This window comes from Akebia trifoliata, chromosome 3 (genome assembly GCF_017979445.1).
Source record: "Akebia trifoliata isolate Shusen 1 chromosome 3, ASM1797944v1, whole genome shotgun sequence".
Classification (NCBI taxonomy): Eukaryota; Viridiplantae; Streptophyta; class Magnoliopsida; order Ranunculales; family Lardizabalaceae; genus Akebia; species Akebia trifoliata.
The window spans coordinates 52,886,072-52,904,231 of record NC_141377.1 but is presented as its reverse complement, the minus strand read 5'-3'; the positions used below and the strand labels follow the sequence as shown (position 1 = coordinate 52,904,231).

At 35.8% G+C, this 18,160-nt stretch overlaps 1 protein-coding gene across 9 annotated transcripts in view; it reads right to left on the bottom strand.

Moving 5' to 3' along the window:
* Window positions 1-521: 521 nt before the first annotated feature.
* The window catches only part of LOC147407917 (lysine-specific demethylase JMJ27-like), a 38,091-nt gene continuing 20,452 nt past the window's right edge, over window positions 522-18,160 (bottom strand). For 4 of the 9 annotated variants that reach the window (XM_086436700.1, XM_086436699.1, XM_086436698.1 and 1 more), the window contains 3 exons: window positions 17,898-18,017; window positions 13,311-13,381; window positions 12,202-12,721 (listed from right to left, as the gene is read on the bottom strand). In XM_086436700.1, coding sequence (XP_086292826.1) covers window positions 12,661-12,721; window positions 13,311-13,381; window positions 17,898-18,017 — 252 coding nt within the window. In that variant the 3' untranslated portion in view covers window positions 12,202-12,660. The other 5 variants (XR_015176930.1, XM_086436696.1, XM_086436702.1 and 2 more) reach the window with 5 other exon arrangements.

Sequence of the window (18,160 nt, the reverse complement as noted above, 5' to 3'; positions counted from 1 at the left end):
TATTCAAACCCGCTAAATTTAGTTTTTTGATAACTTAGACTTACTTTTAAATGTGGACAAACTGAGATAACTAAACCTTGAGATTTTAATTTAAAATAATTAATTTTATTTTTTATAATTTAGATATTTATTATATAAACAAAACATGATTTTGCTGACTAAGCAACTTCTAATCTACTTTATTTAAGCTTCTAAATCAAGTTAAAACAGTTAATCTCTTGCCCAAGTCAAGATGACTAGATAACTCGGTCTACCATTTTTAAGTTTCAGCACCTCAACTTATGGATCTCATATATATTATTGGAACCAAAATCCTTCATCCAAATCAAACATGCAGGAAATTACTGATGTCTGTTCATGGGTTTGAATTTCATTTGTTGATTAACATACATGCAGAAACAAGAAATAACCAAACTTGCACCAAATTATTCGAATCTGAACAAAATCTAAACAAGTGCATTTGTTTTCACTTGATCACTGATCCCACCTTAACACCTGCACTTTGAAAACTGACAAAACGATTTCAGCCATCCAATATTTCTTTGACCCTTCACAATTCGATCGAGGGCTCAAAAAAGTTCAAACCATCCAATGTTTGAGATAACAAAATATGCTGATTTTTCAGACTGGGTGTTAAACCCTATTAACATGTCTTCTCCAATCCAAAGACATGTTAACAAAAGTAAATGTTGTTGGAACTCAACAACATATGTATGTCCCCCAACCCCACCAAAAGAAAAATCCAAAGACATGGTGACAAAAGTAAATGTTGTTGGAACTCAACAACATATGTATGTCCCCCCCACCCCCACTCAAGAAAAAAAAAAAAAAAATCTCTTTGTTCTGAGTGTAATATTTACATAAACATCAAATATGAATGGGAAAACCTCTGGCTAAGGAACGCTTAGACATCTCCAGATGAGAGAGTGTCCGTCTTCTCACCAACACCATTTGTTGCGCTGTAACAAGGAAATTAATACTATTATCATACAAGTAAAAAACTACAAAAAGAAACTACAATTTATAAACACTTCAATGGTCAAAAAAATTTAGGATTGCTAGAAAAAAAATAGTGGCTATCAGTTTAACTATTACAAAGCTTGTGTCTTCAAGTGAATTCTTGTCAAGTTACTGTTGTGTAAATGTCATGTATTCTTTTAAGGTTACGAAAAGGACAATCGTGCAATATTTATGTACAGGTTTTTTTTTTTTTTTTTCCTACTTTCAGGAGAGATGCATTTTAAAAACTCCTAGTTTAATAAATAGCGATACCTAGGGTAGTAAACCTTGAAAGAAAATAGTTATTGTTTCAATCTGTGGATATAGGGACACTGCCGAACAACGCAAATCTGTGTTTATGCCTTGTTTCAATCTGTGGAAGAAAATAGTTTTTTTCTTCTTGTTTTTGGCTATCATTGAAATCAACCATATATGTGAACTATTTTTTATTATCTTCTTGATTTTAGTCTTGATACTTCATATCCTCCACATTTATTTCATTTCGAGTAACGAATGTTCTTACCCAAGATGTATTACTTTCCATGACACCAAGGGAAATAGGTTTCCCCTTGCAAAATTTGTAGAGTGCTCCCTTTTTCTTTCGCTTATATATAGGGTTGCGTTCGACAACCAACATTGGGAGCCAACATTTTTTCTTGTATTGGTTAGAAGTTTTGGAATGGGCTGATTTTTTTTCGAGGATGGTCTCTTTGGATTTCTCTTTTATACATAGGTCTCCCCCTATAAAATTTGAGGGATACCCTCCTTGTCTCCTTTTGCTTATATATAAGCTCCTGTTCGACAACCACCATTAGGAGACAACATTTTGTCCAATATACGTTAGCAGGTTCAGAATAGGCTGATTTTTCCTTGAGGATGTCCCTACCTAGGATTTTTGGGGTACTCTCTTTTTCTTTTGCTTTTATATAGGATCTTGTTCAGCAGCCAACAATTTGTCCTAAATGGATTACAAGTTTATGAATGTTCAATGGTGAGGAGATCATCCTCACATAAAATTAACCAATTCCAAAACTTCTAACCCCATCAAAAATGGTTTACAAGTACAAAATTCGTGAACCGTCAATTTGACAGCCACAACTGATGGGGTTGGAAGTTTCAAAATGGGTTGAGATTTTTTATAAGAATGATTTCCTCACCATAGAGATCATCCATTCTGAAACTGCTAACCCCATCTTTATATATATGACGTTTGGCATCAACACGAAGCCAATGCCTTTGTTTTATATGGGTTAGAAGCTTAAGAAAGGTTGATCTTTTGTGAGGAAGATCTCTATAGTGAAATCATCCTCACAAATTCAGCCCAATCTGAAACATCTAACCCCATTAAAAGTGATTTAGAATTGTAGATTGTCGATTTTTAATATTAAATCAACTACACCATAGAGACCGTCAAAACAAAAAATCAGAACCCATTCCAAAACTTTTAAGCCATATAGCATAAATTTTGGCTCCCTAATGTTGGTTGTTGAACGCTACCCTCTTATATATATATATAGGGAGCGCTTCGGCAGCCCTAATGTTTGCCAAGTTTGGTGCCAAACATTTTTCGTAAATCACTTTTAATGAGGTTAGAAGTTTTGGATTAGGCTCATTTTTTGTGAGGATGATGTCTATTGTGAAGAGATCATCCTCACAAAAAATCAGCTCATTTTGAAACTTCTAACCCTAGTTTACAAGTTGAAGAATCGTGGACCGTCCAATTTTTGTAAATCACTTTTGATGGGGTCAGAAGTTTTGGAATAGGATGATTTTTGGTGAGGATGATCTCCTCATCATTGAGATCATCCTCACAAAAAATCAGCTCATTCCAAAGCTTCTAACCCATATTTTGAAAAATGTTTGGCACCAAACTTGGTAAACTTTGGGGCTGCTGAACCGTCCCTATATATATATATATCACCCACAAACATGATCCAAGTGTCACATGGTTATAGAGCATAAAGTTTTAAGAACTTTCAATAAAAGACTTATTTTAATCATTTGATCCAAAATTTAAATTCGAGAGTTCAACCATCCATTATCAAAGTCTTGAATCTAATTAAAAAAATAAACCTTTTTTTTTTCTAGATATTTTTCAAACCTAATCTAAACCGTAGTATCTAGAGGGTTGGGGTGTCATTTGGACCAATGTGGCAATCAACATGGCCCAAATGAGGACCTCGATCCTAGCCCTACATGGTCCCTTGGCCCATACATATATTATATTTATTGGTCCTATAAGTTTGTCATCTCATTTATTCCCAATATACACAAAATAAGATGACAAATTATCTTAATAGATTAAAATAATAATAGTGGTACAATCTCTAACTTTCCATCTCTCAGAAGGAATCTCCTTTAGTCAAAAGGACCTACAAACAAGTCCAATGGTCTTCAAGTGACCAACAATTCTTCTCACCATGCTTTGGACTTCATTGGCTTAGAAGAGATTTTGCGTCAAGAGAAGAGCAGGCTTGGTGGTGCTTATCTAGATCTAGATTTCAAATCATCTTATTTGAGACCTTTGCTTCTCTAGAAGGGAGCTTGAGAGGTTCTTTTTTATTTTAGAGATGAAGCTTTTGTCTTTAGAGAGGAAGTCATTTAAGATATTTTCAATTAACATTGGCTTTGATTTTTATAAACCTGTGAGGTAAAAGTGACTTTCCAATTATGCTTTACTTGCTGAATTTTTGCTAACTGGTCTGTACTTCACATTGACCCCATTCTAATTTTTGTTGTCTTAGGGACTTTTGGCATTCATTACTTTAGATTAGATGTGGGCCTAAGACCAAACTATTTAATTCTTGGAATGACCATCTATGAAAGGTGTAGATATATAGATTTTAGTTAGGAAACCTCAATACTACTTAATTTTAGAGTCTCCATTCATTAAAATTCATAGTAGGGCTACAACTTGGGGGTGTTTGGAGATCAACCTGCCCAACCCAAACTTGACAAACACCAACCAGCACCCTTGCCTAGTCCGACATCAGGCATGAAATGCTCAACCCAAACCCTACCCAAATTAACCTCATTAATACTAGGTAATATAAAGATAAGTGGCATGCAAAAGAACTTAAAATTTACAATTAATTTTCATAAAAAATGTGTTTCAAAAGTTATATACATAAAATTACAAGATAATTTAAAGAGAAGAAAAATAAGAAGATTAACTACAACAATAACTTTTATTGATAATCACAATTTTTAAGAAAAGAACAATATTTAAAATTATAATATAATCATTGTATGAAAATATAGAATTACATTGAAACAAAGCAATAATAACAGAGATGATTATTTATCTATTTAAAATAATCACACATTAATTTGGATATACAGATAAACAAAAACATACATATTGAAATATCAATTATGAGTAAAAGAAACCAAGATAAGAAATATTTTTTAAATTATAATCATAATAAGTTTGGGTTCGGGCAAATCAGGTTGGCCGATACCTATGCCCGCGCACAACCCGATTTGAGTCTACACATTTTTTTTTTGGTTGCCTGAACCCAAGGCCAGGTTCAACCAATTGGGTATGGGTTTTGCCCACCCAAGTTGCAACCCTAATTCTTAGGTGTGAATGGTCATCTAAAGTCATTTTTCCCTTAAAACTCATTTCAAAGAAAATAGTGACTCGAAAAGGTCTTAAACCATGAAATCAAGTAAAGGGGGTCGATTGAAGGATGGCGAAGGTGTTAGGTACCCCATCCTATCCACCAAGGGTGGTTACTTAGAACTTGGCCAATTGAAAGGATCCTCGATTGATTTTTGGAACACTAAGGGGGTTGATTGAAGGATGGCAAAGGTGTTAGGTACCCCATCCTATCCACCAAGGGTGGTTACTTAGAACTTGGCCAATTGAAAGGATCCTCAATTGATTTTTGGAACACTTGAGATCGAAAAAAAAAGGATCAAAGGGTCACACCAATTTAGGATCATGGCTTAGATTGATCCATTGACTTTTGAGTAACCTTGGTCCAAGTCCTTCTGAGCATTGTGTGTGTGGAAAATAAGAAAATAAGAAAAAGATATAGGGAGGAGTCAAGTTGCTTACTCGAGACTCCTCTAATCGAATTATATATACTAAAAAAACATAAATGTGAAAGGACAAAACTATCTTTATACACCAAAAATGAAAGACATATTCAAGCACTCCCCCTCGAGCTAGAGCATAAAAATACGCACTCTCAGCTTTTCACATAAAAAAGAACCTAGACCTAATGCCTTCATGAACCCGCATCATGCTGATCAGTAGAACTAACATATAGAGTAACAATATGTGTGCGTAGAACCATATCTTTAACGAAGTGGCAATCAACTTCGATATGTTTAGTTCGTTCACAAAACACAGGGTAGCATATAACAAAAATAGTAGCTTAATTATCACATTGCTTTATCTTCAAGGTAGGAGTATCAAAACCCATTTCTTGAAGTAGAGAATTCACTCACATAATCTGACATGTTGTGTAAGCCATATCAATGTATTTTGCATCTGCAATTGATCTAACTACTACATTATGTTTTTTTTTTTTTTTAACTTCTCCATGTGACAAAGTTATCACAGACAAAAAAACAATACTCAAATGTAGACCGCTTATCAAAATGACTTCTAGCCCAGTTAACATCAGAGAAACCCATAACCTTCAAGTGTTGGGATGATTTATGCAATAGGCCTTTACTTGTAGCTCTTTTTAAGTATACCTTAAAATACGATACACAACATCCCAATGTGGTTGATGAGATGCATGCATAAATTAAGTCACAACTCAAACGACAAATGTAATATTTGCACGAGTAATAGTGAGATAAACCAACATACCAATTAACCGCCAATATCGTCCAGCATCACTATACAAATTTATCTAATCACTCGCAAGCTTTGAGTGTGGAATCCATAACAGTATCAATAGACTTAGAACCCAATATAAATGTTTCCTCTTAACAAATCTGACATATTTACGATGTGAAATGCTAATGTCAACCTTAGACCGTGTGACCTCAATACCAAGGAAATAGCATAGAGAACCAAAAATCTTTCGTGTGAAAATTGTGACAAAAGTAGAATTTCGTAGCAACAATCTCCACTAGATCACTCCCGAAGATAATAATATTATCCGCATATACCACAAGGATAATCACGCCAGTAGGTATGCAACAAAGAAACACTGAGTGATTAGAGTTGGACTGTTGAAAATCAAATTACACCAACACTGCTCGAAACGTGTCAAACTAAGGCGATGGAGATTCCTTAAGCCCATAACACGGAGGTTGCTCCATATACAAATCCTCTTAAATCACCATGCCAAAAGACATTTTAATGTCTGGTTCATACATGAGACAATTCAAAGAGAGAATAGATAAAAGAATCCAAACAAAATTAAGGAATGCAACATATGAAAATGTCTCAAAATAATCCATACCAAAGGCTTGTGATTACATTTTAACAACTTTACACAACTTCTAATGCTCAATTGTACCATCGGGATGATACTTGATCGTATATGGAGAATAGCCAATTTGCCCAAACAAAACTTGAGAGCTCGTCGAAATTCAATGAAGGCAGCAATCCAAGAATTTAAATCTACAAAGTGGGACCCACTCCAAGCATAATTGAAATTTCACAAGGATTTTCAAAAATTAAAAATTAAGCCTAGCTTTTAGTGACCAACGAATAATCTTAGTTTTACCTTGGTTGTTAGTCACTTGTTGTCAAGGTAAGACTTGTTCCAACCTTCACTTACCTATTATCGAAAGTAAATTAGTTTTGGCATTCACTCACCTATGGTCAGGTCGGTTTCTGCTTGGAATGAGTGCGCTTGAATGCTCAAGATTTGCTTAAGGGAAATTATCCCTATACCCCTTCCTTAATTTTTTATCCCTCAAGAAAATTTCAATGTTTCCCACTTTGCCAATGCATTAAGCCGCCTAATCCTCCCACATTGACTTTCTAGTAAATTCCTAATTCTTCCAATCTTGGGTTTGGTACAAAAAGCCAATTATCCTTTTACACTTAATTTGTTGAGACTCAATTAGGATAATTGACCTTTGTGCCCACCACTCTTGCTTATAATTCAAAACCATTTCAACCCCCAAGTTGCTGAGAGCCAATCCCATGCAATTGACTAAAAAGCTCATGTTTTCCATTGATAATTACCTACCATTGCTCATATTTTCTCTAGCGTTTGACTAAATTCAAGGACTTGAACACTTCTACCCTCCCTATAGAATTATCTAGAACCTTGAGTATTTTGACACCTCTACCCTTAAATAATGATGATTGGTAAGACTCAAGGAGGTGCAAAGATCATCAGGGACAAGTTGATCGAGGGTATTTGAGGTCATTTATTGAGATTTTCTTGGGAATATTTTAAAATTAAAGGATTTGGACACTTATATCCCCAAGGGCTTCCTTTGAGCCTATAAATAAAGGTGCCTTCCAAAGCAAATGGGAGAGGCAAGTTTAAGTCCCAAAATTCTGTCAAAATTCTTTATTAGAAGCCCTAAGTCCAAATATTAAATGTGCTTAGGCCAAGAAGAAGGGAAGACAAAAGAAGACCAAGGTAGGGATGCACCTTTCATTTTTTTTGTTTTGCTTGATGTACCCTACTAGATCACCACTTCTGACTCATCCCCTTCTTTACTTTTCAAACACATTTAATTTCTTGCAATAATGTACTAATTTTCTTTCCATGGCATAAAGTGAATAAGAATAAATATTCACCATGTGAAACGATCTTTCATCTAATCCATGGGTGTATCCTTAGAGCTCAACCAATCAAAAAGTATGCCTCCAATTGAGTACATATATGCATGATAGAAGCTTAAGGTTTCAAAAAGTAAAATCTAATTAGATTTAAACTAAAACCTTAAGCTCACAAAAAATTCCAACATGAACTTTCTTTTATAACTTGCTCATTGAATCTATTTGCAAGTAAAAAGGCCGAGATATACTTCTTTTGATTCGTACATATTTACTACGTTACTAAACTTCAAAAAATTAATTTACTCATTACTTTTGACCAATCTTTGGTAACTCCAAACTTGGTGGATGAGACAAGATGCCTAACACCTTCCTTATCTCTCAATCGAACATCCTTACCCTTTATCTCTAGGTGAAGACAAGATTTGAATCATGACTTACTTACTGTTAAGATATATCAACATTTTATATATGTCGGGTTACTGTACCTTCATAGAAGGTAATCTTGTATCATGGAAAAGCAAGAAGCAAATATTAGTGGCCAGATCAAGTGCAGAAGCTGTATATGGAGTCATGTCTCATACTTCTTGTGAACTTATTAGATTGAGACATTTTCTTCAAGAGATTGGTTTCACAGTAGAGACACCTATGACTCTTTTATGCGATAACCAAGCAACCATGCATATAATTTCGAATCTGATATTTCATAAGCGAAAGAAACATATCGAGGTGGACTATCATTTTGTTCGTGAGAAGTTTTTGAGTAGCGTATGTCAAGTTTGAAGATCAACTTGTTAATCTGTTTACTAAGTCGTTGGGAAATGATAGGATTACTTTTATATGTAACATGCCGAGATTATATGATATATATTCTCCAACTTGAGGGGGAGTGTTAGATATATCAATATTTTATGTGTGACTTAAGAGCATATGTGTAATTTCATTTATTTTCTAGTTATATATATACCATGGTTTATAGTGAGAGTTAAATTCGACTCCTCCCACTTTCTCCATTCTTTTCTTCTCTAAACCCTAATCTAATCTTCTACACTAACAAATCATTAAATTTCAAAACCTTCTTTTATGGTGTCCATTCATACCTTAACTCTTCGAATAGTGGCGACTCCTAAACCCAACTAGATGAGGTCAAAACCGCTTTGAACCTCATGTATCTGCAATATATATATAACCCATTCAAATTGATAGACGGAGAATGCTGGTATCCAATCAATTGTCTGAAGCTCCTGAGTCTCAGGGCCCCTTATCTCCTTCTCAAAATCTCAGAAGATCCACACTCCTATTGATCGATTTGTCTCCTATGGTTCCTACTCTCTTGACTTGAGCACAAGGCTTTCTCCAATCTAATAAATCATGGAACCAGACTCATATCTTACGATCAAGCCAAATCTGATGAGAATTGGAACCAACAAACTATTTACCTGGGGGGAGAGGAACTAGTTAAGTATTGTTATAATGAATAGCATCCATTTTTGTATCCATAGCTTGATTCCATCAATGGTAAGACAATGCTTGTTGATAGGATCTAGGAATAGACACAAAAGACAATGCCAAGGCAAAATTATAAAATATTGGAGAACCACGATGAAAAAAGACAATGAGCTAGTGGATAATGAGTACAAGAAAAGATAACTATGTGAGGGGAATTAGGTAAGTCAACAAAAGGTCTTTGGTAGGAGTTGATGAAGGGGTGGCCATTGGAGTTGATGCAGGTGGCAAGACAAATCTCCTACGTAAACTTGTAAAAGCTTTGGTACAAGAGGTTAAAAACGAGCAGTATCAATGACAATAGCTAAAGGAATAGAAGAAAGAGAATTCACCTCCACAACGCTAACAAGATTGTTAGTATCTAAACATTGACCATCAGAAGAAAAAAATAAGTGTATTTTCGAAAGTAATGTCAACACTAACAAAAATACGACGATGGCATTGGGGAACAAAAGAAAAAAAAAAAGAGAAACCTTTCAGAATAAACGATGGCATGCAATTACTCAAGTAATTAGCAGTAAGCACCCCCCCCCCCCTCTCTCTCTCTCTCTCTCTCTCTCGAAACTCCTAGGAACATGATATTAAACATCAATGTACGAGCAACATCTAGTGAATGTTGATGCTTGTGTTCGGTCAAACCATGTTGTTGGGATGTGTGTGCACAAGAAGTTTGGTAAATGATTCTAGTAGGACCCCAAATGTCTGTATGATCAAAAGGTCTCAACTTACAACTAGGACTAAAATGACTCTAAACTCACATTATAACAAATCTAGACTCTTTTAACTTTGGAATTAAAATTCTTAGCTTCTAAATAGAGGGATGACCCAAATGACAATGCCACTAATAAGGAGATGCACTCGAATGAAGTACAGCCACTTGTGCTCAAGGATCCTTATCAAGATAGTATCAATCATTCCTCTCCTACCCCCACCACTAATCACATTCTTCATTTTGAGGTCCTGAAAAACAGGAAAAGATGGAGAAAAAGTAACAAAACATTAAAGGGACTTGGTTAATTTGCTAGCAGACATAAGGTTAAAAGGGAAAATAGGAATGTAAATGAATGAAGATATAGAAAGAAACAAGGTACGATAAACAGAAAGTGCCTGAATCTTTAGGAGTGGTCGATTGTATTCTTCATGAGAAACAAGAATGTTATCTTTAATAATAGGTGGTTGTTTCTACTCGACTACTTGATTTCCCCATGCAGAATGTGTCCTTTGGGAGCTAGAGGAGATCTTTAATAATAGGTGGTTGTATCTACTCGACTACTTGATTTCCCCATGCAGAATATGTCCTTTGGGAGCTAGAGGAGCCCCCGTAGGTCGACCTCATTCGCCATAACAAAAATTAATAGTATAACAAACACCACCACCACAACATGCACTATGCCTACACATTTTTTCCACGACCCAACCATTATTACCACGACCACCACTATAACTATGGCACAACCACTACCACCACCACAATTACCAAGAGCATAGGACAATGTACTTAAAGAGTGACAAGAGCACTTAAGGTGCAAAGGCCTCCTAGTGCCTATGGTCCAAGGAAAGGCGCATGCCTGAATAAAGTAAGCCACGATAAAATTATAAAACTTAGAAAATTAAATAGTGAAAGGTGGGTTCTAGATATGTTACAATTATAACATGTTATAAATGTCAGTTTTTACAAACAAATTAAAGCATTCAACGCTTCAAGAAGAAGAACGATCAATAGCAAAAGAAAACGTAGAGAGGAATAAGGAGAATAAAAAGAAGGGAAGTAAAAGAAAGCCAACAACAAGTGTGTTTTTTAGGATATGTAAAGGGTTGGTGGTTAGCAAATGACGTTGGGTTCAACAATATGTGTTGTTGCTACTAAGGCAGAACAACAACTATGGCTATCAATGGGTGGGTTCTGGTCAAGCTTGGTTGTGCACTAATCAAACCTTAAAAAAGCAGGCTCGACATTAGACTAGCCCAGCACCCTTATTGGGCCTAAGTCAACCAAGCCCTAACAGTCTTGGGCTGAGAAAAAAACAACAAATGTAAAATTCAATATTTTTAACAGTAAAAATTGAACTTACTCAAATAAAATTTATTTTGTATGTAAAAAGAGTACAATCAAATCTTAAATTTTGCCTTAACTAAATAAATTAATTCATTATTAGTAAGGCGCACGCACATGGCTGGTATGCCTTGCACCTTGTTTGAGGCATGGTCAAGGAGCGCGCCTTGGTGCGCCTCACTTTTATTAAGGTGCCTTCGGTGCTCCCCACCTTGAGATGTGCCTGAGGCGCTCTGCCTTGACTACACTGATATAGAGCATCCTTGTAGAAGATAATAAGGTAGACGTCTGAGTGGAAGTAACAGTGTTTGCTGAGTATAATCCTAGCCCGGCTCATTATAAAGAGAAAAAAAAATTTGTTGAGACTGGGAAGAGAATCACCAGCCAAAACATATCCATTAATAGAATTATACTCGGAGTTCAGGCCCAAAAGAAACAATGCAACTGAAACTATTCGGTTTGATGATTCTGCATCACAACATTAGGAGTAATAGGCAGATTGATCTGTACCCCTTCCCACACACCTCAAAGATTGCTATAATACTCAGTGATTTGTTCCTTTGTTTCAAATGAAACATGGTCTCAAATAATTGATAGATGCAAGACACATTCCTGTCCTGGGAGTACATCTCCTTTATAGTTTACCAAATCTGTTTGCAGTGTCCAGATACATCATGTTTGAGCATATTGACTGTTCCATACTATTCCATAACCGTGTCAAATCCCCAATCCTTTGCTTTTTATGCAGTGACAGTACCAGTATCCAATAACCGTTATTTCCAGGTACGGTTGTCAATTGACGAATATTGTGATTCGTCGATACGAAAAGAAAACTCTTGTGTAGAGGAATCAGTATCTTGACATGAGCCCCGAGGCAGAACTTGTGCCACTTCACAAGGTCGTATGAAACTCACCATAACCTACATCACTGCCAGAGGGAGGATCATCTGTAATGTATTTTACCTTCTTTCTTACACATAAAAACACCTACACAAATTGGGATCATAACAGATAATAGATTCCATTATGTTTAACAGATGTAATCTGTACTCCCAACACCATCAGAAATACCACAACTTATCAAGATAGCATAAATCATTCCTCTCCTACCGCCCACCAATCACCTTCTTCATTTTGAGGTCTCCTGAAGTCATATGCCTTTCCAGCAAATTTCAAATAAAAAAGGATCTCATGATTGGATGGTTGCAACGAGCAAATGATTCCAAATATCAATCAGATCCAGAAGCTATGGAAGACCATGTGTTCATGGAAGAAACAAAGAGTGATCTCTTAGGAATGGTCTGCCCCGAGGACGTTGATGAATGGGATATCAAATCTGAACCGTAGCATTGCCCAACAAGAGTAGATCAAGGGAGAAAAAAAAATCTTGGTCCTAGTTGGGGCCTCCAATTGGCACTAAATCTTGATTGAGAAGATGAATGTTATCTTGGATCCTGGTATGGACCAAACAATGATTATTAGTTTTGTGTTGAGTTGGGTCTAAGTGAAGCTAGGGACTATATCAATTTCAAATTATTTATCTTTCCTACTTTCCTGTGTTGGATAAAAGTTTATGATTTTGGAATTCTGTATGGTAGGGGGTATGCACACGACACTCTAAATCACGCTTATTTGATTTATTTACTCCTTTCCCTCTTAGCCAAAACAAAACAAAACAAAAAAATCTAGACAGAACCAAACTAGAAACAACAAAAGCATCTAAGATATTGGTAAAACAAAATTTTAAATTACGAATTATTATAAAAATTTAGACAATAAATAAGTTTTTCGGGATGAAAATCATCTTAAACCAATAAATGATGCAATTACTTGATGAAGGGCACTACGAATTCAGCTTGGAATAAGATTCTGTGGTAGATAGGGGAAGCTCAAGAAAACATTTAACATTTTTTTTGGCTAGATAAAATCTTGCCAGATTTAAATAAGAGTCAACTTATGACAATAGAATTAGTAGATATTAAATGAAAATTGCTCAAAATCTAAGCACAAAAGAAAGGGCAAGAGTCGATTGAATAAACTTACTTAAGTTCAGATATCAGGGTTGTCGCTTCTCTCACAGCCGCACTTACTGCATATAGGGCCATCTTCTTCACCTGTAAAAGTAGAGAAACAATTAGGGTTTAGGGAAAAATTCTCTGGCTAGCAAAAGTATCCAGTATCAGACAGCTCACAATGACGAGGACAGTACACTTTGACATGTATTAACCTCACTGGAATAAAAACCTACAAAATCTGCATAAATTTATACTAACTTTTTCAGTTCCTCACTCTTGACGTTTAAAAGGATTAAAACTGCAAATAATCAAATGCAACGAGGTGAAATAGACCCAGCCTAGAGGATGAAAACAACCGACAATGCCAACCAAAGAGAAACAAACGGACCAAATATGATGAGCAACTGAGCAGTGAATCAGAATGTCATATGCTGATTTCCCGTGCTCTTTACACAAATAGCACATATTGACCAAAGGGAAACCTCTCCTAATAATCTGCTATGTTGTTGGTATTTTTCCCAATTATTGCCTACCAAATGAAGAACGAAATTTTGGACGGAATTTTGGGGGGCCAGACAAACAAAGCTGGAAATGGTGGGAGGTTGGATTGGGGAATTGAGTAACAGAAAGATCTCACAGAGAAGGTTCCATCTTGCAAACCCTCCTGAATTCTGCGATCATCCATGTCAAAATACAAAGGGACAAATTCAATACACCTTAACAACCTATCAAGAACATCACCACCAAAACATCCATGTCAACATGCAAACCCTCACTGAATTCCACGATCATCCATGTCTCATATCCCCACTTGTCCTATTCATAAAAGAAGAAATTGGTTGACCTTTATTCTACAACTGCTCAAATAGCCCTGAAAATTGCTCCAAATTCCTATTCATGAAGAAGAAAGAACAAACTGGTTGGCCTTTTTTCTGGAACAACTCAAATAGACCTGAAATCTGATTAAAAAGAGGAGAGAATCCCCACACCATTGACCTCCCAAAAGCGCACTATGTTGCCTCTCCCCACTTTAAATCACACTTTCCTATGAAACAACAGGAGGATTTTGAGCACCCTTTTCAAGACCCCAGAGCCATATGTACCCCAAGCTTTCCCACTCTTCCACCTATAACCCTCACCTCCAAACTTTATTGCAATAACATGTTTTCATAGGCTCTTCTTCTCTGCATCAAACCTTTAAAGCCACTTGCCAAGGAATGACGAATGCATCAAGCCTAACCTTCTAAAACCAAGGACACATTAAATTTTGGGAGAACAAACACGGTTCCAACTAACCATGTGGAACTTCCTTTTGCCCTCCTTATCATACCAAAGGGAATTCAAGAACAACTTATCAAGCTTGATTTCCACACTTCTCGAGATTGACAATAAGGATAAGTAACTTGGAATGCTTGCTCAAGTACTCTTAATAAGAGTGATCCTTCTCTCTTTTAACAAGTAGCTGGATTTCCACAAACTGAGGCTTCCATCAACCCTTTCAATAGTGATATCCCAAATAACCAAGCTATTATACACCACTCCCAACGGCAAACCCATATAAAATGAATGATGCATTCCAACCTAGCAACCAATCAAGGCAGCCAACAAGTCTAAATTAGGAACATTACCCACTGCAAACACCTTGCTTTTATGGAGGTTCACCAAAAGACCCAACAAAGCTTCAATGAAACACATAACCCCACTTAATAAACACAATTGGCCCAAAAAAGAATCCAAGAACACCATAGTATTGTCTGCAACCAGCTAAGATACTCCATGGCCCATCTAATCCATTTCAAACCGAAAACGATACGAGACATCAAATAGCTAAGAAAACTCAACCATACATGGTCATAAGCTTTTACCAAATCAATTTTGCAAATAATTCTCAACTAACTTGATTTAACTTTAGAATCAATAGACTCGTTAATAATGAGCACCCCATCAAAGATTTGTCTACCCCTAATCAATAGTCTTTGGGTTGACCCTATAATCCCTTGAATGACCCTATACGACCCACAGAGGTTGTTTGCATGTGCGAAATTGCATGTAGCATAAGCAAAAAAAAATTGGAATGAAAATGCAGAAAAAAATTTAAAAATATTCGCTAAAACCCCAAAAAAATACTTAATAAGCAATGCACAAATTTCATATTTTCTTTCATAAATCATAGTTCATACACCAAAACGTGCAAGTAAGAGACTAAAATTAATCAATTATAAAAATAAAAATAAAAAATAAGAAGCAAAATAGTCATACAAATACATGAAATAGTTATAAAAATGTCTTGGTAACGAACTCTAATAGTTAGTTTGATACTCTTCACAAGCATCCCTAATCCGTTGTGGAACATCTCCACCAAGATCGTTGTCACCATTTCCACCATCATCAACGTCATCACCCTCCTCCACATGCATGTCATCCTCCCCAGTCTCTTCTTCTTCGAATCTCACCAATTCTTCATCTCTTTGACCTTGTACTACTTCATCTTCATCATCATTTTCTTCTTGTATCTCATTTTCATCTTCTAGTTGCCTTGAGCATTGATCAGTGCCTCTTCTTCTTTGGCTTGAGCTTTCTCCAGGTACCAGTGCAAAAGCCATTTGCTCAACTTAGGCCCAAGTTATATCTTCTCCTTTGGACACAGGCCCGTCTCGTGCATCTGTGATCCATGGATGATCTATGTTAAAATCATCAATAGAGATAGGATCATAGAAGCCGGGATTCATTTCCTCGACTTGAATCGCTCATGCAATTTCTGATTGAATTGAATGAATACCAAGTCGTTCAAGTATGATATATATACCTCAACCTCAACCTTAGTAGTACTAGTAGAAGAGAAAAATAGATGACGATAGTTGAAGGTTGATAGAATGATAGTGAGTGAGTGAATCTTGATTCTTAAGTCTTGAGTTGAAAATTGATAAAATGATAGTTGAATCATGCTTGATAAATCTTGAGTTCTTGACTTGAATCTTGATTTTTGAAGTTGACGGTTGAACACTCAAACTTGAGTTGTTCGACTTGGATGAATGACGAATCTTGATCTTCAAAGTTTTTATGAATGATGAATGACGACTTCAGTTGATTCTTGACTTGAGTAGAGTAGGTGATACTTTCCTTGTCTTCAACTCTTGAGAGTTGAGAGTTATAGTGAGTATGTTGAAAGTAAATAATAGAGAGAAATAAGAGATTTAGGAAGAAAGAAAGAGATTTGAACTTAGAAGGTAGTAGAGTGTATTGTAGAAGAAGTATGGGGGTAGGAGTGGGATATTAATAGGAAAAAATGAAATTTAAAGCAAAAAACAAAAAAAAAGTGCCCAACGGTCATATATTTTACCGTTGAACATTATGTCATCGCATAATGCACAAACAGCATATTTTTATATATGTGATGGTGGCATATGTGAATATTTTGAAAATGGTATATGCAATCGCATTTGACAACAGTGCATCCTACTAAGATCTTTTACCACGACAATGACTAAAAAACGTATTAGAGGGTCACCTTGCCTCAACCCTTGAAAGCTTCTAATGGAAACTTCAAGAGAACCATCAACCAAAAATGAAAATGCAGTAGACACATATACCTTAGCACTTCCAATCTTGCATGGAAAGAGTCAAAACTGCAAAATTCCATCAGAATAATATCTGATTGATATGAAGTGACAAATATAATAAACACAAAAGTGGCATACGGAAAATTTGAACCTAACTTCGTAAACAATAAAATAAAAAATAGATTTGAGTCAATGAACTAACTTTTGAATGAAACATTTTCCACTACTATATTCCCTCTAGCAAGTTGAGACCAAAGCTGTCCAAACTTATTATGACCTACATATATGAATAAATAACCAATTTATTTTTAAAATTAGATGTAGTTGGTTGGTACATAAACAAACTCTACAATTTGCAGTGTTCTGCTTCTGCACTTAAATTAGTAACCTTCTTTTGCTTCTGAATAGAACAAGACCTTAAAATACAAAAGATTTGTGTAGGGGAAAAGGGGGGTGAAATCTTATGAAAGCACAGTTGTTTTCTGTGATATTTGAAGCCCAGAATGGAAAAGCCAAGAATGCACACCCCTACTAAGCACTAGGATCTTGTTGGACCTACCGGATGCTTGCATTAGTCAACTTTTAAACATGTGTTGAGTTCAAAATGGGCTAAAGGCTCTCTATTTTATAACTTTCAAGTAACAATTCAGCATATTTCCAGCTCCCCCCCCCCCCCCCCCCATTTTAAGCAGATATTCAAAGAACGAAGGTTAATGTTGATAAATAGTGGCATGCTTAATTCAACGAGATACAAATGGAAGCTGGGATTAATAGGCTACATTCCAACAAAATAATAACTTTCTACTAGGCAAGCCTCACCATACAATAGTATAGTTTATAGGGACATGATCAATGCAGCTATCAGTACATGGATTTGTGTGATGACCTATGCATATGCTAAAAAAAATCAACACTCCTCTATCCACTATGAATGTGAAACTAACGCTTGTTAAAATACAAAATCCATTGTGATAATCATGAAAGGCATATGCACAACTAACTACAGAAAGAAGAACCACCACCCAATAATAGAAAGTAAAGGTAAGAAATGCTACCTCTAATTTATCTTCCTTGGCCCTGTGGTTTTTCGGAAGTAACCGGAACTCCTCTGTCAACCGAATGCATTCTTGAACATTGTCGGGGGATACAAAGTCAAGGGCCACTTTGATGCAGGACTGAAATATGAAAAATAAGTGCAATTAATCTCTAGCTCCTAAAATTGAATAAATCCATAATGGACATGAAAAGACGATTATAATTAGCAGATGGATCCCAAAAAAATTGCCCCTTCCCTAGTTTCACACTACGTTCAGCACTA